This window comes from Balaenoptera acutorostrata, chromosome 12 (assembly GCF_949987535.1).
Source record: "Balaenoptera acutorostrata chromosome 12, mBalAcu1.1, whole genome shotgun sequence".
In the NCBI taxonomy this organism is placed as follows: domain Eukaryota; kingdom Metazoa; phylum Chordata; class Mammalia; order Artiodactyla; family Balaenopteridae; genus Balaenoptera; species Balaenoptera acutorostrata.
Window position 1 is genome coordinate 71,299,382 of NC_080075.1, and position 27,831 is coordinate 71,327,212.

The 27,831-nt window shown below is 36.9% G+C and overlaps 1 protein-coding gene and 3 non-coding genes across 4 annotated transcripts in view; all 4 read right to left on the reverse strand.

The window, feature by feature from the left end:
• Positions 1 to 1,397: 1,397 nt before the first annotated feature.
• The window catches only part of WDR43 (WD repeat domain 43), a 49,740-nt gene continuing 23,306 nt past the window's right edge, over positions 1,398 to 27,831 (reverse strand). The window contains exons 5-18 of the mRNA XM_057558144.1: positions 27,085 to 27,224; positions 23,454 to 23,556; positions 22,865 to 22,929; positions 20,725 to 20,896; positions 19,102 to 19,188; positions 17,776 to 17,907; positions 16,330 to 16,461; positions 9,744 to 9,830; positions 9,113 to 9,144; positions 8,059 to 8,122; positions 5,891 to 6,004; positions 5,314 to 5,383; positions 3,095 to 3,144; positions 1,398 to 2,993 (exon numbers count right to left, since the gene is read on the reverse strand). Of these exons, the coding sequence (XP_057414127.1) occupies positions 2,811 to 2,993; positions 3,095 to 3,144; positions 5,314 to 5,383; positions 5,891 to 6,004; positions 8,059 to 8,122; positions 9,113 to 9,144; positions 9,744 to 9,830; positions 16,330 to 16,461; positions 17,776 to 17,907; positions 19,102 to 19,188; positions 20,725 to 20,896; positions 22,865 to 22,929; positions 23,454 to 23,556; positions 27,085 to 27,224 (1,431 nt within the window). The 3' untranslated portion in view covers positions 1,398 to 2,810. The remainder of the gene's footprint in view (positions 2,994 to 3,094; positions 3,145 to 5,313; positions 5,384 to 5,890; positions 6,005 to 8,058; positions 8,123 to 9,112; positions 9,145 to 9,743; positions 9,831 to 16,329; positions 16,462 to 17,775; positions 17,908 to 19,101; positions 19,189 to 20,724; positions 20,897 to 22,864; positions 22,930 to 23,453; positions 23,557 to 27,084; positions 27,225 to 27,831) is intronic.
• LOC114239036 (small nucleolar RNA SNORD53/SNORD92) lies at positions 17,504 to 17,579 on the reverse strand. Its single transcript, XR_003624238.1, has one exon. It is a non-coding gene; the product is annotated as a small nucleolar RNA SNORD53/SNORD92 (small nucleolar RNA).
• Positions 18,512 to 18,589, reverse strand: LOC114239035 (small nucleolar RNA SNORD53/SNORD92). The gene has a single exon (XR_003624237.1). It is a non-coding gene; the product is annotated as a small nucleolar RNA SNORD53/SNORD92 (small nucleolar RNA).
• Positions 27,511 to 27,595, reverse strand: LOC114239037 (small nucleolar RNA SNORD53/SNORD92). Its single transcript, XR_003624239.1, has one exon. It is a non-coding gene; the product is annotated as a small nucleolar RNA SNORD53/SNORD92 (small nucleolar RNA).

Genomic DNA, 27,831 nt, shown 5'->3' on the forward strand with positions numbered 1-27,831 from the left:
TGACTAATCCCTGACACAGAGTAGGCAATCAATAAATATTTGTTACATGAATGAATGTACATTGTTGAGAATTTACCTCCACAAAAATTTTAACAGCCTTACATATATAGCATCAATGTACCCAAGTTATCTCACTACCTAGATCCCATTTCTTTTTTTTCTTTACATTTCTTTTTATTATTTCTTTTTATTTATTTATTTTGGCTGCATGGGGTCTTGGTTGCGGCATGCGGGATCTTCCTGAGGCATGCAGGATCTTTCATCGCGGCGTGCGGGCTCTTCACTGCTGTGTGCAGGTTTTCTCTTTTCTAGTTGTGGCGTGCAGGCTCCAGGGTGCATGGGCTCTGTAGTTTGTAGCATGCAGGCTCTCTAGTTGAGGCGCACAAGCTCAGTAGTTGTGGCGCATGGGCTCAGCGGCCCCGCAGCATGTGGGAACCTAGTTCCCCGACCAGGGATCAAACCTGCGTCCTCTGCATTGGAAGGTGGATTCTTCACCACTGTACCACCAGGGAAGTCCCTGGATCCCATTTCTGACCCTCAAACATCCCTCTGCACTAAGGCTTCAAAAATCCCAAACCTGAAGCCTCAACATCTACTTACATCAAAACATACTAATATACTCACCTATGTCCAAAAGAGTTTACTTTTACAAATTAACCTCAAATATCGCCACCTATTTAGTATTCTTGCCAAAAACATTTAAATGAGAATCTAATCATAAGGAAGCAATCCGACAAACCTGGACTGCAGGACATTCTGTAACACAGCTTAATTTATGTGGACTTACTTAAATATCAAAATCATGAAACATACACACAAGGGGGAATATTCTGGATTAACAAAGCAATGATAACCAAATACAGTATGTGATCCTTGATTTGATCATGAACAGAGGGTTATTAAAAATTAAAAAGCTAGGAAGAAAAATTCACCTCAAAAAAGACAACACCACATACTCAAAACTTTGTCTGGATTAGGAGTGGAATACCCTGAAACTAGAAAACAGTCTTTGTAACAAGTTTGTAATTTAACTCTGGATTTGTCTAAAACAAGAAACAGTAAGCAATTACTACCGTTCTCTAGGTAGAGCCAGGTGCGGGGGAAATCTGACCCAGGCCACAGGACACGGCCTGACCCATGGGCACATGCACCCTTGTGACTGCCACCGCAACCTCGCGTGGTGGGAGCGCGGCCCTGCCAGGTGGGGCAAGAAACAACCACTAGCTCCGAACAAAGTTCTTGGTTCCTTCACTTCGTTACAAATGCTAGATTATCCAAAAAGCCTTGAAAGCATTTACCTATTCAGGCTAGTGGAGTAAGATGATTTTTTTAAAACCTTCACACCACAAGCCCAAACCTGTGGCTGTGTTCCCCTACATATACCACAAGACAAGCACTGGGTAAAGATGAATATTTATTCACTTTACAAAGAGAATGGTATTAAATTGCCATAAACAGCTCCATTTATAGACAAATATAACTATACATTACACCAGTAGCTGACTCTAACTTTCCCAAGATGCTCTATATGGCTCCAGCTCTATTAGTTGAGCACAGAAATCTGTCTGCCACCGATATCAGAAGTCCCTCGGAGATAATGGTTTTATGTTTTACATATTCACAGGTGGGAAAAATAAACCCATCTGCCCAGCCCTTTCTTAGAGTTGAGCTTCCATCTGCATGTTCCCTAGAGAGCACTAAGCAAATACTGGCTCATTCTTTAAAAAAAAAAATTACTGATAATTTGAAAAGGCTTTTGTAGCACACCAAAATACTTTATACATACATAAAAAATCTTGAGTCGGATTTATTTTAAGGTAAACATACCCTAACACTGCCAAGAGTGGGTAATGAAAAGGAACACATTAAATTACGGAATTATAAAAATATTTTCTTTGGAAAAAAATTCCAACAAGGTTATCATTAATATCTAAAACCAAAGAGAAAAAATAAACAACTGTTCTTTGATCCATTAGTAATTTAAATAAAAATGAAAACCTCTTCAAAAGCAGCTGTAACTGAATCTTTTAAAAAGTTGCAGGTAATGAGCACTTCTAAATCTATACACTGATGATTCTTTACAGGCAACTTGCAATCAAGAAAAATCCTTAATATGGCTAATTCTTTAGTTTTTTAATTATCATAATTTTTCTGTGTTTTAAAAAAATACTTCACATGACAGGTTAAAAAATAAGTGGTTGTTTTAGGGAAGCACTCCAAATATTCAATCTGACCCAAATCAGATTACCACAGTCAATAGAGAAGCTAGGGATACTGGTGATTTTATTTTTTTTAGTCACAATCATTTTTACTCGTTTTTAGTTTATCCCTTCATATTTTATGAAAACGTACCAAATTAAAATTTTTCCACTAGTGCTGCTTCATACCAGGATGTGATGAAAGATACCAACCTGAGATAAGAGCTGACTCCTTCACAAAAGTCCAGTTCTTGAACCCTTACATGAGAAATGTCTTTATCTTCATTTACATCAATTCTTGGCATAACCAATCATACCGGGATATTACATTATAAAAATATACCATATATTGGACACTCATGTCAGTACACTGCAGAAAATGTATCTATTTGCTGTGTAAAGTTTATTAACATTTGAATGAAACTCTCTTATTTACACAGTTAAGTCTGGGGTGCTCAAGATAGCAAAGTGGCATGGGAGCCACCATTAGGAATTTGGAAATGTGCAGCGGTCCTTGGCATCTGTCACAGAGACAACCCTCCATAGGAGAACTCGGCAGCAGTGGGTAAGGTGAGCCAGTTTACATAGTTCGTTTGACTTGTTCTTCTCTGTTCATTCTTCTTCACTTTCGTTTTCAGGATCTAAATCAGAATCTCCATTTAATTCCTTTTCACTTGCCACATCTCTGTCCTCACCATTTTCTTCACCTTTTTCTTCAGCATCCTCTTCTTCCTCTTCATCAACATCCTCATCTTTTTCACTTCCTTTCTCTTCCTCATCTTCATCCCAATTATCCTGGTAGAAATATTAAGCAAGGAAAGCATGATTGAAGGCCTTGTTCTCACAGGGTACAAAGATATAAGGCAGATTTATGTACCAGGAAACAAATTACTCACATCAGAATCCTTATCTGCTATTTCATCATCAGACTCCTCTTCAGAAGATTCTGTAAGGAGGGGGAAACAAGCTTTAATTCTGTGATCAAAGCAGAGGACATAGCCCAGAAAGCTAAACAGAATCAGATTCCTGAATTTATTTTTAGAAATATATTCAGCTATCATCCATCTAAGAAGGAACATTGTTTATATTCTTATCTGCATAAAAGTACATGTATTATACTATTCCATCAAGATCTCATTGAGCAGGACAAAGTATCAAAACCCTAACAAAATCCCATCTAAAAAACTAAGTCATTGTACATTAACTATACTTCAATTAAAAAACTAATTAAAAAAAAAAAAACTAAGCCAAGGATGTGGAGAAAAGGAACCCCTGTGCACTGCTGATGGGAATGTAAACCGGTTCAGCCACCATGGAAAACATTATGAAGACTCCCCAAGAAATTAAAAATAGAATTACCATATGATCCACCAAGTCCACTTCTAAATATATACCAAAGGAAACGAAATCAGGATCTCAGATATAACTGCACTCCCATGTTCACTGCAGCATTATTTACAATAGTCAAGACAGGGAAACAACCCAAATGTCCACTGATGGAAGAATGGATAAAGAAAATGTGATACACACACACACACACACACACACACACACACACACGCACACACACACAAAATGGATTATTATTCAGCCAGGCAATAATAGGAACTCCTGCCCTTTGCAACAACATGGATGGACCTTGAGGGCCTTGTGCTAAATGAAATAAGTCAGACAGAAAAAGGTAAATACTGTATGATCTCACTCACATATAGAATCTACAGAAACGAGATTCAATCATACAGGGAACAGACTGGTGGTTGCCAGAGGTGTCAGATAGGGGTGGAGGAAATGGGTGAAGGTCAAAAGACACAAACTTCCAATTATAAGATAAGTCAGTCCTGGGTAGATAATGTACACCATGGTGACCACAGTTAGCAATACTCTAATGTTTATTTGAGAACTGCTAAGAGAGTCAATCTTAAAAGCGCTCATCACAGGAACAAAAGATTTATAACCGTGTGGTGATGGATGTTAACTAAACATTGTGATGATCATTTCACAATATATACATATAGGATCATTATGTTGTACCCCCTAAAACGAGCACAATGCTATATGTCAATTATATCTCAATAAAACCAGGAAAAAAAAATCGCAAAAAGTGTAATTAATTAATTCAGGTATGCTTTTATGTTCTTCAGTTATATTTTATAGTTTTCTCTATAAAGGTTTTGTTTCATTTTTTAGAGGTATTTCTAGGTACTGCATAGTTTTGGTTGCTGCTGTGAATGAGATCTTTTTTTCCTAAGACACTTCTGACCGGGACATTACGGACATACAATACATTATTGGGACATAATAATGCTACCAATTTCTTTTTGCTAGATCTTGGTACCTAGTAAACTTGCTTATCTGAATATTTCAATGGTGTGACTAGATTATCAAATAATGAGATGTACAAAGATGGAATTTCATTGAATTATTTTTCTCTATCTATTAAAATAAGTGTTCATGATAACCTGTTAACATGGTAATAACTACATTAACAGATTTCTTGATGCTAAGTCATCTTACAATCTTTAAATAAATTCTACTTGGTAATGACATATTATTTTACTTAAGCACTTCTGTAATCAATCTGCTACTTAGGATATTTGAGGATGGCCTAAGATGTTATTTTCTTGACTATACTTGTCCGGTTTTGACTCATGAAATGTCTAAATTGTTTGTGCACGACAAAAATGACTTGCTCCTTAAAGACTGATAAAAGTCACTTATAAAACCTGTGTCTGGTACCCTACGGGGAAAGGTTTTGATTAAATCAATTTAAAGCTATTAGCTTGTTCTAGGTTTCTATTTCTTTTTATTTTTAAGTCTATTTTGGTCATTAAAGTTCCCCAAGAAATTACCTATACCATCTAGGTTTTTTGTATTGGCATAGTTTGTTCATAGTGTTCTTCAAATCTCTTCCGTACCTAATGCCCTTTTTTGTTTCTGTATTATATTTGTGCCTTTGCTTTTATTTGATCACATTTTTGCCAGTTTTGCCACAAGCTTGCCCGTTTTATTAGGGAAGGTGTGTGTCAAAGCACGATCTCACACTGATGTTTTTACAAAGTCACAGAACTGGGTCAATGTGAAAAACTAAATGTTTAGCCTATGCCCCAAGCTTTACCTTCTTCATACACCAACTTTGCCTTCTGTGCAGGACAAGTCGGTCCCTTTGTTTTTTCTGACGCTGTAACCTGAAAGATAATCAAGTGCTATTGTGAAGTAGAGTGTAAGTTTATCTCAAGTATCACAACCTTCCCCAACAGTAAACTCATCCTCAACCACTATAATGGATGACCTTAATACGATGTAGATCAAATACAAGGCAAAAGGCATATTCATCAAATACAAGAAAGAATTACTCCATAAAAGCTGAAAATACTTTTAAGATAATCCAATTTCTTTCTGCGACAAAAAGCTGTAGAAATACCCTGTGACTCGTCGTTCATAGCACCACAACCACTCTAACTGTATTAACAACTGAAATATGACGGTGAGAACCTCCGAGTTAAAGCTGACACAGGCACAACTAAGTTTACTTACTGTCAAATACATAACATTTCCTAGTCAAAGACTAGGTCCTGATTTACCAATTTTTTGCTGAAACAGGGCACTTTCAACATTCAGGTAAACAATCCTTATTCCTCTCTCCATTCCCATCACATTCAAAAGTTCAGCACAAAACAATCTGATTTACTCACTTGCGTGATTAGAAGGATGAGCTTTCCGTGAAGGTGGGAGAGTTTCTGAAAAGTTTTTACTCTGCTTTCCATTAACTGGTACAGTGTCCCCAGCTGGGGTACCAGGTCAGGCAACTAAGGAACAACAACAACAACAAAATGATACTTTGATACTATTATAATAAAACATGGATAACAAATATATAAATCATGCTCAGATATGCCTGAGTATTCAGCCCCCAGCAAATGCTTGCACTTCCAGTGGCAGTGGCTGCTTGTCACACAGCCTAGCAACATCTCAAATTTTCAGAGGCCTTTACTGTCCTAACAGCAAAAAAATAATACATTAAAAAAAAAATAATGATGCAAGGTCAGAAGGAGAAACTGCAAGGAGAGACAAACCACAAGGTGGGACTTCTTTGTGTTGATCATATTATTTCAGAGAAGATCAACATAAAGGAGACACTAACTAAAGAGTACCCCCAAGCACATACCTCTGGGCTAAAAAGGGCTTCACTCTGAAACTTCCTCTCTGATGATATCACATTATCTACCTCCATTAGGTCCCAGCAGCTAGAGGAAGCCTTTTCACAGCTTCCAGAGACCAGCAGGACAAAGTGACAGGATACAAAGCTGACCTTATGGTATTTCAAACATACTTCCTGTTAATGAGCCCTCTGAGTTATACTTCAGAAATTAAAGCAGGAAATTATTTTCTTTGTCCCTCCAGAGCTTCAGAAAAAGGAACCCCACTCTTTGCCCTTTAATTAGCCTTTACTTGCCCTCCTATCTCTGACACTAAATAAGAGTGTTTCATTCAAATGTTAAACTTTAAACAGTAAAAATGAGAGTGTCTGTACATTACTAAAGCCCCCATGCCTAGCATAGTGCTTGACTTAGAAAAGGTACTTAAAGATATCTGATAAGGAAAGAAAAAATGAAGGAATGGTGGGGGAAAAGCACTGTTTTCTGAGGAGAGAAAACTGTTTTAGGCTGGAGTCCACCCTGTACCATACTTCCATGGTCTATTTTGCCCTAACCTAGAATGTTATAAGACTACTACTCCAGTGGTTATAACTTAGGGGTTGATTCCAGAAGGGATTTCACTACAAGTCCTCCTAGCGCTCTTTTTGCTTCTAAGCAATTCAATGAGGTCACAAAACGAGTGTCATCCTACGCTTGTGGTAATCTTTCCATGCCCGTCACCACGCCACTCAGACACTGCCCCCAATCCAACTCCCAAGATTTCCGTAAGCAGGGAAACCCAATATGCATTCTTACTGTTTCGTATCTCTTCCCGCATTTTAACATCCTGACAGAGATCTCCACAGACATACAAAGAACGAACTGCCGAACTCAAAACAGGTTAACCAATAGTTTTTCCTATCCCAAACTACTGAAGGAAAAGGATCCTGAGATAGAGAACAAGGGACAGCGATCAGGCAAGAACTGGGTGAAACTGTTAAGAAGGGAAGAGCTATATAGTTTAAGGAGTAATTAAAAAATTTCAACTATCCACTAAAATCTTTCAAGAAAACCTATTGTCCGGTTCTAGATAACCAAATAAAAGAAGAACGAGTCAACTGCATAATTTTACTTCTAGCTTAAACTATAATTAAATTGATGATGTGGCAATAACCCAGCTCATACTGTGACATATAAAACTGGTTTTTTTTTTGGTCTTGCTTTATGATTTTATGCTCCCTCCCTTCCATCTGTATAGGTAATCAAGAGCTGACAGTAGTCCCAGCAAAACGTCAGGTATTAAGATATTCATTTCATTTTTATCACAAGGTAATATAGACATGTTAGCATAGATATAAACTTTAAAAAGCTACTAAGTTTTTAGAAGAGGATGGGAGAGATATACAATGTAAAGATAATTTTGCTAAACAGGTATGTATATAGAAAAACACCTGAAGGCTAGTATGTAACTTTTCTCCTTTCTGTATTTTTCAAGCTTCTCTACAGAATATATATTACTTTTAAAATCTGGGCCAAAAAAGGGCGAGTTTATAAAAGGTAACAATGATGACAACGTGACAGTGCACCTGGGGAAAAAACAAATTCTTTAAAAGCAGCAGCTGATGGTTAAAGGGCAGATGGAGAGAAAATGGTTTTGTTAAGCCATCAGTTGATAATCCTTATCAAAGCCAAACTGTTCAGCAACTACAGATGAAAAGACTTACTGTGGATAAGTAGGATGCATGGATCGTTAACACGCATTTTAGCCACTGAACCATTAAAACAGCACTGAAAAAAAAAACACATCAACTAATATTCACAAATTCAAAATTAAATACAACAGAGTTATAAAGATCTAGAAAATGACTCTAATAAATAAACCACTGTGAATATGACAGTCGTTCATTCTTTCACTGGGTCTATTTGAGGTCTGTGTAATATACTCATCTTTTGAGGAAGGGAGGGGGTAGCAGGATGGACTAGATAACAGGACAAAAATCCCTTCCTCTAAAATAATTCAATTCCAGATATAAAACCTATACTTTACTTCGTAATTAGCTGATACCAAGGCAGTAGACTGGGCTCAGCTGACTTTGCATTTTATGCTCATATCTGAGCCCATCATCTACTCATCATCAGGTACAAACAGCAAAAGATTTCCACACCAACATTAAAAGACAAATATAGACCAAAAATGTAAGCCAGGCCTAATTAATGAAATCTTTAGATTTCCTCTGTGAGCTCCAAAGGCTAATGGAGCTTATCACGAAAAAAAACTTAGAAAAGAAAAACTATATTATAGACTCTGGTAATACTATAGTACAAGCTGAGATCTTTGAGATATCAACACCCTATATAAATATTAAATCACCAAATTAGCAAAAAAGACCCACAAAATTTAGTTATATAAAATCTTTCCTTGTAGTGTCTTAAGCAACTACCAGAGGCTGAGCAAGTTCTACAAATGGCCAGTTTTACACATCGTGATTAGGCCTAAATTATTAAGTAAGACTAATCCATTAAATGACCTGATATAATAAAGCTGAAAAACCTCAAATTTTCTGAAGGGAAAAACTATAATACAATCTTAGAAATAAGAATCATTCAATTTAAAGTAAGTGCAGAGAGCAAAATCTGACACTTTAATTTGAGTTTTATTAGTTAGAATTTGAGGCTACCTACTATGTAATCTCATGTTGCCAGACACTGCTGTTTTTAAACAATCACATTTAAAATACTTATAAAATCAAAGCAATTTAAGTCGCCTAAACATCTTACCTATTAGGATGTCCTTGTAATCTCTTTGTAAGCTGAGGAGGAGAAAAACAGTATTAGCAACAGTACTTCAGAGGCAGCCAATCTCCATCAATTCCCACGATAACACATCCATAAGAACAAAGGAAAAGAATGACTGCATTAGGAAATCATTATTCTTAAATTTCCTAACTCCTAAATGTTCAACCAATTTAACATAATCTAGGAATACATTCCCAAAATAAAAATAATTATCTGATAAAAATCTAGGCTAGGATTTATATGAATGAATGTCCAGAACAGACACAAAGACAGAAAATAGATTAGTGGTTGCCAGAAAACTGGGGGTAAGGACAAATGGGGAGTGATTAATGGGTACAGGATTTCTTTTTGATGTGGCACTTGCACAATCTGTAATATATTATAAAACACTGAACTGTACACCTTAAAGGTATGTAAATTATATCTCAATTTTTAAAATACATAGAAAAATATCTAGGTTAGGCAAATTTTGTCTGAGTAGATCTAGTGATCATCTATCATCGACTCTAAATACCCTGCTTGCTTACATACTGCAAATCCATTTCTCTAAATACTGGATTTTGTCTTTGAGTCATAGCATTAGGACCTTAAAACGAGAAGCGTACTCAGTTACCTCTTGCAACAACGGAATGACAGCATGCAGGGGCATCCTTAATACAGTTCTCTTTATTAGGTTTAAGTTCTTAGTTTGAAGTACTTTCTGTGAGAAAAAAAAAAATGTAAATAAGCATACTCAGAAACTAAGGACACTACAGGGAATACTGTCACTAAAAATTATCTTAAAAACCAAGCAATACTGAACTGTAGCAAATAAAGGTTGGGACTAAATGGAGAATGTTATATTATGTCTTATGGCTATCAGACAAGTACAGTCTTCAAGTATGAGGACATTTACTCCATTAAACAAGTTTCTGCTCCACAAATTCTAAATTCTTATAAGCTAATTTTTGATATAAAACAGAAAAGAACACCTCTCGACATTTAAATACAGGTATATACACCACTTTAGAGAACTTCTCAAACCTCTGTTTTATGAAACGTATCTTGTCATATCAACACAAGAGTGAGCAAAACACACTAAAATCACACTTACAAGGAAACATACCTTTTAAATGTTTTTGATAAAATTTTAAGCCAATCAAAAGATCATATAATGAGTGCTTGAGTCAAAAACTTTAAGGGTGAAACGCAGTCTCCACCCCACGTTGTATGGATAGAAAAGGAGATAGAGCAGATTAGTCCAAATTCTGGCAGGCCTTTCTATTTCTCCAAACCCCACCCAGATGCTTCATCTATAGGAGAGGGTGGGAAATGAGTCCTTTCAGGTTTCAAAATCCAGATACCCCCTTCCTCTTTAATACTTTTAAATATTTATCTTTCAAAAGGGTTTACTGGGGCTTCCCTGGTGGCGCGGTGGTTGAGGGTCTGCCTGCCAATGCAGGGGACACGGGTTCGAGGCCTGGTCTGGGAAGATCCCACATGCCACGGAGCGACTGGGCCCGTGAGCCACAATTACTGAGCCTGCGCGTCTGGAGGCTGTGCTCCGCAACAAGAGAGGCTGCGATAGTGGGAAGCCCGTGCACCGTGATGAAGAGTGGCCCCCGCTTGCCACAGCTGGAGAAAGCCCTCGCACAGAGGCGAGGACCCAACATAGCCAGCAATCAATCAATCAATCAATCAATCAATCAGAGAGAACATTTCTTTTAAAAAAAAAAAAAGGGGGGGTTTACTACTAGAGGAACTTCCCTAATGGTTGGTGCATGCTATGTTTTGGCTGTTGTTGCTATAAAGATCATGTTCAGGATATAAACAGTAGAGGTATTACAGGGCAAAAACATGGAAAGTTCATTTTCAACCTACTTTAATGGTCTTAACATACCCTTTCAGAATTCCCTATGGATTTTATTTGCTTGTAAAAATATCTTTACACCAAGCCCTTCTTAAATCTATCAAGTACTACTTAAAAACTATCACTGACATAATTACAGTTTATTATGCAAAAGAAAGATTATGTATTTTTATACATAATCATTGGGGAACTGACGGATGGACTGTCCTAATATTGTCATTTTCAAATAATGAGAACACAAGATCCAAAGCAAAATATGTTGAGAACTTAAATAATTCACAAGGTGTCTGATGATACTAAACATCCCTCAAATCAAGTCTTTGTTATAAATCAGTTATCACAAAGTTCCAACGATGTACAAGTTACAGGGAACATTGTCTGAACTAGTCTACAAATACTTTTTTTTTTAAATGAAGTACAGTTGCTGTACAATGTTGTGTTAGTTTCTGCTGTACAATGAAGTGAAATGTATACACATATCCCCTCTGTCTTGGACCTCCTTCCCACCCATCTAGATCATCACAGAGCACTGAGCTGAGCTCCCTGTGCTATACAGCAGGTTCCCACTAGCTATCAATTTTACACATGGTAGTGGGTATATGTCAATCCTAATCTAATTCATCCCACTCCCCCTTTCCCCCGTGTCCACACATCTGTTTTCTATGTCTGCATCTCTTTTTGTTAAGGTACTCAATTTTCACAGCATGTTCACCAAACTACCAGGTTTCACTGTCTTAAATGGCCAAGTAAAATAGTAGCACTTCAGGTCAAGGAATACAATCTTGAACTTGCTGCTGCACATTATTTATACCAAAAGCTTGGTTAAGAAACATAATGTAGGGCTGAAGGTTTGAAAAACACGAGGTTTGTGAAATCCTCTAGTGCTCTAAATGTAAAGTGATCAGATAATTTGTTGTCCAAACTGGGACACTTCTGTGAATGAAAGGAGTCACTATTAGTAATTACACCAAGTTAAGAGGTGTAAACCAGAACTGTCACAGGCAAATAGTGGTATGTATGGCCTAGCTATTTAGAAGTTATTCCAAACTGCAGGACAGAAAAATTTAACAAGCTCTCAGATAATCCTTATGCTCACTAAAGACAGAGGTTCTATGGTAACAGTTTTCAAATTAAAAACAAGCAAAAAAAAATAAGTTATCCCAAACCAAGCAAAATGATAATGAATAGAGGAGTTAGCATTATTAACTTCTGCCAAGACTATAAACCACAGCTACAAGTAGCAAGAAGATGATACTGAAGATGGGATTTTAAAAAAAAAACTTTACTGTATTATAACTGAAACATAACAGTGCACATTTAAAGTGTACTATTTGATCAGTTTGACAAACATATTTACCCATGAAACAAACACTATAATAAACATTCTATCACCCTCAAGTCTCCTTGGACCCTTTACATTCTATCCTTCCCTTCCACCCCACCGCCCTCAGGCAACCACTGAACTACATATTGGTTTGCATTTTCTAGAATTTTTCTATAAATGAAATCAAACTGTATGTACTTTTTTGTCTGGCTTCTTTCTCACAGCGTAAGTTTGAGATTCATTCATGTTGTTGATGAAGCAATATACATTCTTTACATTGCTAGATAACAATTTATCCCTTCATGTGTTCAGGGTTCTTTCCAGTTTGGGGCTATTAAAAATAAGGCTGCCATGACCATTCGTGTTCAAGTCTTTGTATGAACATTTGTTTTCAATTCTCTTGGTAAACATCTACGAGTAGAATGGCAGGATCTTATGGTAGATGTGTCCTTCACTTTTAAGAAATGGCCAAACTGTTCTCCAAAGTGGGCGTACTATTTTCCATTCCCCCCAGCAAGATATGAGAGTTCCAGTTACTCCACATCCTCCCCAATAGATGGTACTGTCTTTTAAATTTTAATCAGTCTATAATGGGTATGTAGTGTTATCTCACTGTGGTTTTAATTTGCATTTGTGATGATTAATGATGTATAATACCTTTACATGCACTCACTGGCCACTGGAATTCTTTTTTGAAATATGTGTTCACGCATTTACCAATTGTTTTTTATTTGAGTTGAGTCTCACTATTGAGTTAAGAGTTCTTTATCAATTCTGGATATAAATCCTTTGATATATAAGTTGTTTTTTTTCCCCCAGCCTGTGGCCTGCCCTTCCATTCTCCTAACATTGTCATTTCAAGAGAAAAGCTTTTAATTTTTATTAAATCCAAATGACCAATTTTTCCTTAAGTGTTTCATGCTTTTTGTGATGAACCTAAGAAGGCTTTTTCCATGCAAATCTGCATAACATTTTCTCCTATTTTCTTCTAGAAGTTTTGAGGGTTGGTTTATACATTTATGTCTGTGACCTATTTTTGTGTAGATTTTTGTATAAGATGTGAGGAAAGAGTTGAGATGCATTTTTTTCCATATAGATATTCAATTGATTCAACTGCAACTGTTGAAAAGACTTTGCTTTCCCAATTGACCCAACTTAGTAGTACCTTTACTGAAAACCAATTGCATGTGGTCTATTTCTGGACTATTTTGGTTCCTTAATCTATATTTATTTTTTCACTAATACCAAACTATCTTGATTACTACAGCTTTTTCTTGAAATGAGGTAGGGTAAGTTCTCCAATTTTGCTCTTCGTTTTATAATTACTTTGGTTATTTCATGTCCTTTGAATTTCTAAAAGGTAGCTGCTGGAACTTAACTGGGAATGTATTGGATACATAGAATAATCTGGGGGGAACTGCTCATCTTAACAATATTGAATCTTCCAACCATGAACATAGGTCTTGGTTAATTTCTCTCAATTTTTGTAATTTTCAATGTAGAGGTAGAAACATGTTTTGTAGATTTATCCTAGGCATTTTTTGGTACTACTGTAAATGGGAACTTTTAAGAAATACTTAATTTAAATAAAATTTTTAAAATATTTTAAAATATCTAACTCCTATGGGTGCCACAGATTACATAAATGCCTAAGCATATCTTTTTTGCATAAGCTATAGACTATTTCTTTAGGTCAAATTGCCACTTTCCTAAAAAGCCATAAACTTTAATGTCAAGTGCTCTACAGTAGGGATTTTTAACCTCACCTTTGGTCCTATGTTGCATACCTGACACTGCTCACTTTCTTCTTTCTTTTTTTTAAATATTTATTTTGGCCGTGCTGGGTCTTAGTTGCGGGATCTTTTAGTAGCGGCATGCGGACTCCTTAGTTTTTAGCATGCACGTGGGATCTAGTTCCCTGACCAAGGATCGAATCCGGGTCCCCTGTATTGGGAGTGTGGAGTCTTACCCACTGGACCACCAGGGAAGTCCCCTTTCATTCCTATTTTTAATGACCTCCTATTATATTTCACATATCCTCAGAAGGTACCTTTGGAAATGAGGAACATACTTTCCAGGGGAAAAAATATTTGATTTTTTTTTTTTACTTGCCTCTTTCTCTGTAGAATGCATGATATCCCAGGTAATACAGTATGGGAATACTCCTGTATTCTAGTTTTTATTTCTTTTTTCTTTTTTTTTAAAGGTTATTGACTTCTACTTAAACAATACAACGTATCACCTCAAAATCCTTAATAATGAAAAGGTCTTACACGTACAATTCTTTACAATTTAAGAAGTGCTTTCACAAACATCATTTCCTTTACTCTCCCAACAACTCTATGACACCTGACAAAAGTACACACTGTCACATCTGAAGTGCCAGATGATTCTAATCTGAATCTCTTCAAGCTTCTAGATCCAACTACCATTGTACAGGAAATATGACGGAGAAGAATTATATTAAATGATACTTGTTGGGTTAAATGACCCAGTAAAATGGATTTGCAGGAGGCAAAATCTAGAATGTGAAATCTCTTTAGAGCAAATAACCTAGCTTCCCCAAATTGCAAAAGACAGAAAAGGCAAATCCACCAAATAGTGTGGACTTCGTTGGGATCCAGTTTCGAAGAAAGCAAAGAAAAAAAACTTTACAAGACAATCAGCGAAAGACAAATACTAACTGGATATTTGATGATTTTAAGGAATCACTGTTCACCTTTTTAGGTGTGATAATTGTGGTTATGTTTTTAAAAGGAACTGCTATTGTTACAGTTGAACAGGGATATATTTGTGGATGAAATAAATAATAGGTCTGAAATTTGCTTCACTATAACCTGGGTAGGGGGTGAGCAAACAGATAAAACAATAATAGATAGATTGGCTAGTGCTGATAATTTTTGAAACTGGGTGATGGGTTCATGGTGGCCCACTGTACTATTAAATGTTTTGAAATGTTTCTTGGAAACAAAACAAAACAATAACTGATTCACTTGTACTACTGAAGAAGTTTTCAAAGCACAGTTAAGTAAGCAATGATGGCAGATAAGTTATATTTTTAAAACACTGTCAATTGTTTTCTATAGCTTATTCCTCACCAAATCCTCACCTAGGTTTCTACGCCATGTTAAACTAAAATTGACCCCCCAAAATACATACACTCACAAACTATTTTAAAAGTAATTTTAGGTTTTTAGATATGCCTGGTTTCCCCCCTCCTGTTTTGCAAAATCCCCTTAAACATAAATATAAGATATTCCCATTTAGATCAAAACACAAGTCAGAGAGACCTTAGTCACAGGCTGCATATTACAGTCACACCTATACTAAGTGGCACCATAATATCACTAAGAGTCACTAGCAATAAATGCACTTAGCAAATATAAACTGCTTTAATCTGATCAGGCAGTGCTTAAGTCCAATTTTTTACACTTAAATTTTCTCTACAGACCACTTCCAAATTCTGAATTTAAGAGGACCAAATTAAGCAACATCATACAAGCAGTCACCAACTTACAAACACAGAAATCGTGCCTCCCTTTTATATACCCCCAACCCTCTTGAATTTTTCCCTCAAACCTCCTATCCATTGCCAAGGTTCCACCTCACCGCCCCCTCTCACGGCCAGGGGGAAATAAGTTTCTGGAATCCAGAGTAAAAACTCAGGAACGCATTTTCCTACAGAAAAAAATATAAATTGTGATCTAGAATGCTGAGTATTATAATTCAGCTACACAATGTTTACAAAGGCTTTTGTGAACTAAAGCCTAAGAACCTAGTAACAATCTACAACAATATTTCTATGAGAAAATGCATTCCAGGTTCAAAATAATTTAATACAATCCCTTTGTAGGTTGGTGACTGTCTGTATAGTGCCACCAAGTGATATATATTTGACTAAACTCACAAAACATTAAATTCAAGACAGCTACATAACATGACTATTCACTCTGTAAATGTGCTGTCAATCACTTTCTAAGAAAAATTAACCATCTTAATTCATTTAAAAACTGCTATAATACTTACATTTAGCATTTCAAAATCATTACTTTCTAAACCTTGTGTGAGGAGAACTGGAAAACTGTTTGTCTGTGGAAGGTTGTCCTTTTCTTTTTTCGTATCTATATCCAGTGCTCCCAGGCGTTCTTCAATGCTAACCTACAGAACAGAAATGACCAGTTAATGTTACATCAGACAACACCTAAAGCAGTTTGGTCAAAGTACTTTGTGCTTATGTCTCAGAAGACAAAAACCACTGATTGATTCACACCTCAACACTGAAAAACACAAATATGCTCTTCCTCATTCCAATAGAATCTCATCACCATAAAGCCAATGTCGTAGACAAGTGTAATATCTGCAATCCAAGTTTCCAGACCTTAGTGAAAAAAACAACTGAAAACCATGATTTGAAAATGTAATTCATAAAAAACCCTCTATATGAAGATTCAAAAAAGACAAGGATCTGGCATCTGATTACTAAAGCACAAGAAAAGACCTATAATCACAAAAGCTTCCCCTTCTGTAATTATCCCTTGCCATCAACCTCAGATCTTTTGCTAACAAATATCATCAAAAGAGCATAAAGACAGTTATGTTCCCCCCAAAATTTATAAGATGTCTTCCTATTTTTCTCTTTGTTTGCTATACAAAAACTCACTTGTACATAACTAATCCCTTATGAAAGCAAATCTAACAATTACGTTCTGCCAGTCCCTCGGTAGCTCAATCAAAATACAAACGTTCTATTACTACCAAAGCAAACAGAGAGGCTTTGGTAAAGCCTCCTGTTTGGGTTATGTTTTATGAAAAACATTAAAAAGGTAGGAAAAAATTAAAGGGTAGGATCTAGGCCAAACTAGAGGAAGTTGGCACCTTATTTTTAAATCAGGTATCATGTTATTGAGAAACAATTTTTAAGAACAGCAATGTTATTCCCCAACCCCCCACCCCCAATAAAGCACGACATTTAAAATCAGGTAAAGAAACACTCTTTCTCTAATGATAAAACAGTTAAAATTCTAGATTATTTAGTCAAGAGTGACAAGTGAATGGAAGACAAAAAAGAGGATTTTTCACAGACAAGTACAGTAATCACAAGAGGGTTTTAAGAGTTGAGAAAAAATGAAATTTATACGCACTTTAAGAGGTTATAATGACGATCACTTTTAAAGACTAACTAGCATTAAACCAGCCAGGAATGCTCAGACAGCCAAGAGACAAGGCATCACTGGAACTCAGCAACATGCGAAACCCAATGAAAATCATCACAGCGTGTCCTGGCTTAATCTACAATTACCTTATGCAGCTAACAATGAACAAATGGCCAGAAGAGCACCCTCTTTAGTTAATAAGAGTTTTGTCCTCTCCATTTTCTGAAGTTTCAACTTTGGCTCCATCCAATGTAATTCTTAGAATCTCCCAAGTAATCTTAAATTTCAAACTCAAAAATGGTTAGAATGAGTGTATTACCTCATTTTCCCCTAATTTCCTCTTGCTCTCTATTTCCTCAGTCTGTGGAGGAGCAGGCTTGATAGCTGCATGATGACCAGGTATCCCAGGCACCAGAACTTTTGCTTCAGAATTCATCATTGGTGTTCTCACCTGTTAAACAGGAACAGTAGGGGTGTGACAAAGGAAACTGTCTTACTCCTTGCAAGATTTATTCCCAATTAGAAAACTAACAGCTTTTAAAAGGTTTTCCTACTGAAAAATTTAATGTAACTAACTCAATAGGATATGAATTAAAGATATATTTTAATTGAATACTGGCATTTAAGTATAATCTGAACATTCATGGTTTTAAAGCCTGCAACATGTAAGAGTAAGAACCAAGAAAAACAAAATCTACAGATTACACAATGACACACTGACTTAAAAACTCAGGGGACAGGGGTTCGATCCCTGGTCCAGGAAGATCCCACGTGCTGCAGAGAAACTAAGCCCATGTGCCACAACTACTGAGCCTGAGCTCTAGAGCCCACAAGCCACAACTACTGAAGCCCGTGCTCCGCAACAGAGAAGCCACCGCAATGAGAAGCCCGCGCACCGCAACGAAGAGTAGCCCCCGCTCGGCGCAACTAGAGAAAGCCCACACGCAGCAACGAAAACCCAAAGCAACCAAAAATAAATAAATAATTTTTAAAAAAAGTTAAAGAGTGAAGCTGTACATTTTATGACTACCTCCAATAATTGATCTTTGCCAGAAATGCTCAGACAGCCAAGAGAAAGGTGTCATCTCTGAAACTCAGCCAGAAGCGAAACCATATGAATGTCATCATAGCATGTCTTGGCTTTCCTTTTTTTCATTAGACTGCCAAACATATGATGTCTCCATGTAGATGCCACATTATATTCAAAATAAAGCATGACCAAAATGTTCTTATATCTGGTATTTAATTCCAGCCCCATCATGGATTTAGGTTTTATTCCACCCTGAAATACAGCATTCCTCTCAACAAAGTTTTGCCCCTTTAAGTACAGAAATTGATGAAATAATTTGATAAATCTGATACTGATATTTACTCAGTGATCCTGCACTAGGGGTGGGGTGGAGGAGGAAGAATTAAATAAATCCAAAGTCTTCAACTTCTAGTCACCTATTCACTCATTCGTTCAACAAATCAAGAGCACAGAAATGAAAAAAGTTTTACAGTCTTAATATCTAAAACCTAATCCCACAAAATTTGTTAAGACAAGATCATAAAGAGGATATTAAGAGTTTAAACACAGTATTACGTAACAATTCAATTCACTCAAATATCTTTTTTCTTAACTTCTAATATGTAATGCACTCACCTTTGTTACAGCTGTTTCTACTTTTGGGGCCCAGCAGATTGAAATATCTCTTACTAAACACATATGAGGTTCTTTGGAATTTAAAGCCTGGGAATAGAATTTTAAAGAGGGAAAGGGGGTGGAAGGGAAAAAAAAAAGTGTCAAACAAAGTAATCGGAAGTAAGAATAAAGTGAAAAAGAAATGCATTTTTATAAAAATACAAAAAAGTATAGAAGGCTTCCACAGAAAACTCCTGGTCACTCAGACTGATCACCATTCAGATTGATGCCATATGAGGAAAATGGGTAAACTCTGAAGATACCAGGCATAATGTTTACTTTCTTCAGTTATGTATTGCTCAAATCTTTCACATACGCAGTTTTAAAAGACTGACATTTAAAATGTAACAGATTTTAAAGAAAACATTATTAGCTCATCACCTTATAATCTGTCCTAAAAAAGACTGGTCCTACCCTCAATTTCCTACTGCTATCCTTCCACAAGCTAGTCAAAGACAAGCAATGCTGATTAACAAAATGCTCTAAGGTGAATCTCTATGTCCTGATATGGTATTAAACAGGAGGGGAAGTGAGATGCAGCAAAGTACATACGTATCTATAAGGCTTTAAAGTTATAGGTAATTCTCTATACCCACCTAACCAATATCTGGAAAGACACAAAGCACACAGGAAACAGGCTGCATCTGGAGAGTGAGGTTATGGGATCTACGTATGGTAAGGAGACGTATGTTTACAGTTTAACACTTCTCTCCCTTTCTTATCACACCATAACCATGTATTACATTTTTTTAAAGTAAGAAGTATTTTTAAATAGACTCAACAAGCAATTGCTTGAGCAAGAGATATTCCTCTCATAGTCTCACCATTGGACATGCTCGTAATAACTCACCAAAAGTCTCCAAAGAAACTTCTGTAATCAAAAAACCTAAACCACCGCCCCACCCATTACATTTCCACTTAGAATATTCAATGTGTGCTATTACTAAGGGATCTCTTATTAAGATTTATCTTTTGGGTAATTGGGCAAAATTCACCCATACCTGTGGGTACTGAGCACCTGAAATGGGGCTAGTCCAAACTGAGATGGGCTTGTAAGTGAAAAATATACACCAGATTTTAAAGACACAATACCAAATAAAGGAAGAAGGGGGGTAAAATATCTCAAATAATGTTTTATACTAAACATTAAAACGATATTTTGGATATACTGGGTTAAGTAAAATTACATAGTTGACCCTTGAACGATGCAGGGGTTAGAGGTGCCGACCCTCTGTGCAGTCAAAAATCCACTTATAACTTGTTCATAGTTATAACGTATCCATAGTTCCGCATCAGTGGATTCAACAACCTTGGATAGTGAAGTACTGTAGTATTTACTATCGGAAAAAATCCATGCCTAAGTGGACCCACACAGTTCAAAACTGTGTTGTTCAAGGACCAACTATACACAGAGTTCTCACAAGTTAAAATAAACCATCCACTGAAAAGTCCTTCAGTTAAGGGGAAATATATGACATCTTCTTAAGTATTCCAATAAGCAGACCAATATATCATTTTAAAATCATTCTCTTCCACAGACATGTTGATGTTGCACTGCTTTACTCCAGAGGAGTAGCTACGTACCACTCGCTCAATGGTGGGCTGAAACCAACTGCCATATACAAGCAACAATGACATTTTGTCAGAGCAAAAACCAGCTGCTAGAATAGGGATGGGTTTTGGTGTTGATTTCTTGCCTTTCCCAGGCGTTGCTATCTGAATTGTGCAGTTTGAAGTCAAAGGCTTTTTGCAGTATCTGGAAATGGAAAAAAAATGAGATTAGAAAATGTGAGATAGCATCTCACACTAATTCTCTGAAGTTGGTGTCATGAAATGTGACCCTCCCCCGGCCTCCACATCATCAGGAGTGACCAGGAGTGACCAGTGTCCCCAGAGCTCTTCATCTGTCAAGACTTCCTGTTCATCCATCCTGTTCTTCCATCTTGTCAAGAGTTCCTGTCAAGACTTCATCTATCCCCACCCTGCCAACATTCAAGACCTCACCACCAAAACCTGCCTTGAGGCACACTTGCTCCTCTATACAACTTTGTCAACCCTTACAAAAGGCCCCAAGCTCCCAAGGCTCTCTCTCTCACCACCCTGAGCTTCAGCCCCAAATGGCTCTGTTCTTGCCCTACTCTAATCAGCCCCATCTCTAATGGCCTCCAACCCCTGAAGCCTCACCATGACCTCTGCATCACAGTTCCAGGAGCAAAATGATCAGCAAAATATAAACAAAATTAGATCCTCAACTTCTTCGCTAAGAGCTCTCCTCACCTTGCTCGCCTCGGCAGCCCTCCCCACACCCTTAGTGCCAAGACCCTTGGCAATGATTCAAGTACGCTTCTTGTTCTTCACTAACACTTCAAGACAAGTAGTCTCTCCCTCCACCACCTCTAAAACCTTTGAAATTGCCATCACCAGCTACCAGCTACATTCCCCTCCTGCCATCATCCAATGGCCTCTGGGTCACTCGGCATTTCTTAAAGATGTGAGTGGCTGTCATTCTGTCCAACAATTCCGCTGAGGAATTCCTTTCTTAGTGACTTCCATATACAGCATGCAGTCTGATGATCCTTCTGACACCCTGCCCTCTCAGTTCCTTTAGCCTTCCACCTCCAGCAACCTTGTCCTTCCCTGCACCTTAGCCACACGCTCCTCACACCACAGACGTCTTACCACCACTAAGTACACACCCTCCATAATCCCAACTGTAAGCACCCCACTATCTTTCCAACTCACTCTTCCTAGTTTCCCGACTCCACAACCATCTCTATCCAGGATTTTTGGCCTCTGCTTTGGCCTTTACCCTTCTATGGTCTATTCTCTTCACATCAGATAGAACGACTTAAAACTTAATGTCTTAAAACTTAGGTCAAACCCCATCAATCCTCAGTTTAAAATCCTTCAACAGCTTACTACTGGCCAAGGACAAATGCCCAAGCCCTTACCATGGCCCACCACTTCTGGGCCCTCAATTATACATTCCATGCATACATATGACTATATAAATAAAGGCCTCAAGTGCTACACATCAAAATGTTAACAGTTACCTCTAGGGAGTGGAACTCAATGGAGGGAGACTTGAGTTTTATAATCAATTGTCTATGCATCCTGAATGTTTTAAAATAAGTGTATACTGCTTTCATAATCCCTATACTAGAATTGTAAAAGGAAGGGTACCAACTGACAATAAAAAGTTGAAACCATTTTAAAGTTTAACATAATTATGCACATGACTGAGTCTCAGACCATGTTTATAGCACATGCAAGAGTTGGCAAACTTTTCTATAAAGGGTCAGAGTAAACACTTTCATTTGGGGGGGCGGGGTGGGGCACATATGGTCTCTACTGGATGTGGCCTGCAGGCCATAATTTACTGACCCCTGGTCTATGACTACTACACATCATATCAGCAACTCCTCTCTGTCCACCAAAACACAAGCATTCACTGATGCACAAATGTGTGACACTATCAAAGTCAGAAATTAAGCCTTCACCAAAGTTCACAAGCAAAGCTTTCCTACTGAACCAATTTCTTTTAAAATAAAACTTGAGTTCTCACTGGGAATGTATGTAGTCATACGGACAAAGAATTAAGAAGGCTTTCAGAACAATCTAAATGAAAAGTAACATACAGCTAAGAATATTGAGGTGGGAGTATAAATAAGTAGCAAGTCAGGGAAGGAAAATAAATTTCTGACTTGAGAAACTTCTTACTTACCCATTTAATATGTGTTCAAAAAGATGAACTTGACCATCTCTGCAAACAACAGCTAACTTGACAGGCTAAAAGAAAAATGTAACATTAATAGGTAATATACTTTGGTCTACTCTAATAATTACTTATGAAAATTCAACTACCCTCTCCACCCTTCAAATAACAAGAGATAAATCAAAACAGTAAGGATGTACAACTCTTGAATTTAAAAATAATCACTGCCACCAAAATAACAATTCAAGTAGTTGTTGTCAAGCCTATAAATAAAAGTTTAGGCTAAGAAGACAGCACAGTCCATGAGAACGCAGCATGGAAGTTAGAGGAGGTAAGTCAACAACCAAGCGCACTGGCTGACAACAGGGAACCAACCGGCAGGCCCACATGTCAGGATTATTGAAAACGCCACTGCGCCCTGTCCTCTGCCCTTATGAGCACTCAACACAGAATCCAATGATCTACTTTGAATAGTCTAAGATTTTTGTTTTATTTTGTTCTCTCTCTTTCCTGAATCATCAAATCATCAAAACCCTGATTTTAAAAAATAGTATTTGTGAAGTCCAAAAACAAATTCTCAAAGAAACAAGCCACTTACCTCTTCTTTATTTTCTGACAAAGTCAAGTCAATATAGACAGGTTCGTCTGTAACTGTAAAAGACATCACTGCATTCTTCTCTTTGTTTTCTGACCGGACCTGCCTAGATAACAAAACCAATGATTAGATAGTAAGACATTAAAAAAAAAAAAAAAAAAAAAAGGCAAACACCTAAAGGGAGTTACAGCAATCGGCTCCCAACAGCATTTTCATCTTTTGAAAGCTAAATAAAGTAATTAAAGATCAAAATAAGGGAAGCATTTGTGTCACTACCATGTAACATGGTTGCATGGGAAAAGAGAAAGCATTAATGCATTTGTGGCAGATTTAAACATACAGCACCAATTCACTGGAGATAGTACTGGGACCAATGGATATCCAAAAAACAAAAAAAGAAAAACAAACCCATGAACCCCAATCCGTTCCTTGAACCATACACACAAATTAACTCAAAACAGATCACAGAACCAAATAAACACAAGACCTAGAACTTAAAAACTTCCAGGAGAACACTTTTGTGATCTTGGGTTAAACAAAGACTTCAAAACATGATCTGTACTTCATCAAAATTAAAAACTGCTTCGCTTCAAAAAAAAGACAAGCCACAGACTAGGAGAAAATATTTGTAAAGCATATACCTAATAATTGATTTATATTCAGAATATACACAGAACTCTCAAAACTCAGTAAGAATACAAACAACCCAGCAGAAAACAGGCCAAAATATTTGAACACACACTTTGTCAAGGAACATATCCAGATAGCAAGTAAGTACTTAAAAGATTCTCAACATCAATAGTCATCAGGAAAATGCAAATTAAAACCACACTGAGGGGGCTTCCCTCGTGGCGCAGTGGTTGAGAATCTGCCTGCAAATGCAGGGGACACGGGTTCGAGCCCTGGTCTGGGAAGATCCCACATGCCGCGGAGCAACTGGGCCCGTGAGCCACAACTACTGAGCTTGCGCGTCTGGAGCCTCTGCTCCGCAACAAGAGAGGCCGTGACAGTGAGAGGCCCGTGCACCGCGATGAAGAGTGGCTCCCACTTGCCACAACTACAGAAAGCCCACGCACAGAAATGAAAATCCAACACAACCAAAAAATAATAATAATAATAAATTAATAAATAAATAAAATTTAAAAAAAAAAAAAAAAAAAAAAAACCACACTGAGATACCACTACACACTTATCAGAATGGCTGAAATTAAATGACCATAAAGTGTTGGTGAATATGTGAAGGAATTAGCACTCTTATGCACAGCTGGTGGGAACGTAAAATGGTACAACCACTCTGGAAAAAATTTGGCAGTTTTTTAAAAAGTTAAATATACACCTATCGTAAGATGCAGCCATTATACTCCTAGGTAGTTACCCAAGAGAAATGAATCATGTGTCTGTACAAAGACTTGTACACAAATGTCCTTAACAACTTTATCTGTAATATTCTAAACATGCCAACAAGCCTGTAGACTGAGGTGGGGAGGGGGATTACAAAGGGATACGAGGAAACTCTTGGGAGCAATGCATGTGGCCACTGTCTTGATTGTGGTAATAATCTCACATTTGTATACATATGTAAAAACTTAATTATCCTTTTGCTTTAAGTACGTACAATTTATTATGTCAATTATAACTCATTGAAGCTGTTTAAAAAATCTGGGCACAAATTTAAAAAACTAAAATAAAGACTGAGTAACAGAGTAACAAGCGTGACTTACAAACATGATTCAAGATCAGTTTCTTTTTATTAACTAGTGAGACTTTATACATTTACCAGTAAACAGTCTTTCAGTATTTTTGTGTCTAGAAGAAAATTAAGAGTTGATTTGATAAATTCTAAATATTTCATGCATAATAACTTCTTAATAAAACAAGATTCACTCTAAAATGAAGTTACTCGTACTATATACATGCTCAAAATCACTGCTATCACACCACTATATACAGCAGAAGCTGCTATTTTAACCCATCAATATGAGATAGTACTTCCTCCTTGCAGTAATATGAAAGGGTTTTTTGGGTTTTTTTTAAATTTTAATCTTCATTCAGTGGCAAGAAGCCTTCAAATGTTATTTTCTTTCAGAAATGTGTCTTTCAAAGGTAATTATAAGGGAACCCTCGGCTTGCTCTACCTAACAAAACACAAAGTTTTCATGAATGGCCTTAGGGGGCAGCCTTTCAATATGCAGTTTTAATCTGTTTGTTTTTTATGGTTTACTCCTCTGTTACTAGGAAGCCCCAAGTATACACATACTATCTTCAGGATCTTAAGACAGCAGAAATCAACTTTTCTGCTATACAAAAAATTTTGGAGCTGGAGACCCCTAGTCTCAGGAGCCAAAGAGGTGAGGCATTAAAGACTGAAGCACCTCAGTAATGTCAGGAGATTGGGGTGGCTGATTTTAACTTTTCTGGCATTACTAATTTCTTATGTTAGGGATAAACCCTCTAGAACCAAAATAAGATATTCCAATAGGCGCTCCTCAAAAATGAGACACAGGGCAGAAAACCAACACAATTTGATTATGAGAGGCATAATTAGGAACTAAGCTGACGGCCTGGAGGTGAACAGAGGTCCACCTCCAGACTAATATGAACCTTCCCCACACGACTACTTTAAGAAATACATATTTGATGAGTCTCACTTCTGAGTAACTTTATATGGTCAAGAGCATGCTCAACTAACTGATCATTAGGATAAGAAACTACTTCTATTTTTACAGTCTCTACTTATTCTGTCCATGAACAACAGGTAAAAGAAAAAAAGTTAATTTCACCATCAGATGATGTTATAAAATCCTAGAAATTTCTTATTATTACTTTTTAAAATTTATTCATTTATTTATTTATTTTTGGCCGTGTTGGGTCTTCGTTTCTGTGCGAGGGCTTTCTCCAGTTGCGGCAAGCGGGGGCCACTCTTCATCGCGGTGCGCAGGCCTCTCACTATCGTGGCCTCTCTTGTTGCGGAGCACAGGCTCCAGACGCACAGGCTCAGTAGTTGTGGCTCACAGGCCTAGCCGCTCTGCGGCATGTGGGATCCTTCTGGACCAGGGCACGAACCCGTGTCCCCTGCATTGGCAGGCGGATTCCCAACCACTGCGCCACCAGGGAAGCCCCTATTTCTTAAATTTAAAAACTTTTTGATGGCGCTTTAATACCAAATTGATTTTTACTTTCAAAAGTAGCTTCAAAGGGAATTAGTGACAGAAACCACTGCAAGGAAAGGCTTACTGGGAATTCTCAGACACAACCAAGGAATTTAATGTCCTCAGTAAACCATCAAATAGGCATTAGTGCACTAACCCAGATAGTCATCTCTTTCAACAAAATCAGAGATTTTCCTAAAAAAATTTTTTAAAAAGGTTTTTAAATTGCCCAGTCACAAAAATATTCAGCCCACTTTATCTCTAAACAAGCATGGAGGAAGTTCTATTATGTAATGCTCTTAAATTTTTCTCATAAAGATCTGATTTTTAGGCAGGCTCAATTCCTCATTACAAGTCAATATAAAATAAATCTAACATTAAATACAATAAAGCAAATCTCATATTCATCATTTATATTAACCATATAAGATATGACCGATTCTTTCAAGGCAATGTTACCTCCCAAAATCCAAAAGACTACATACCAGACATTAAGTAACCGGTCATGTACTGCTCCAGATAAGAAATAAAGACCTGTAATTCCATCAAAGGGTAGGCTCTCATTAGGAGGTCTGATAGTAGTGAACATAAGTGATGAAACCGGCGTTGCATGTCCCGTGAAGTGCTAGAGAAAGTTAAATCTCATTTAGGAGAGGATGTAAAGCAGTAACAAAAATTAAGACTTCATATGTATTATAAACAATATACATGATACATATCTGAAATCAGAGCTCCAGACTACTAAGGTTATTTGTGCTATATTCCTCTCACTTTAAAAAACTCCATCCAAAAAAAACTGAACATTAAAGCTGTCCCTTCCAACTCCCGTGAGCCTACCCCACAATCTTTACTTCTTCCGTATTTATGTTAAAGATTCACTTCATTCTATCCATTTTAAAAGGGGTGCTTGGGTGCTCAGACACAGCCAAGGAATTGTAGGTCTTCATGTTACTCTCAGTGAGTCGAAACCACAATTTTAAGGCATCATCACAGCACCAAATGTTCAGTAACCCCTGAGCACACTCAAAATGTAATTCTAAATCTCCACAGCTAAATACAATAATATAAACAAATGCTGGATGCAAGCTAGAAATAAAAAATTACTATCATTATTATATAATTATATTATTATATAATTATATTATAATTATATTATTAATTATTATATAATAATATAATTATATAATAATTAATAATATAATAATAATTAATAATATAATAATATAATTAAG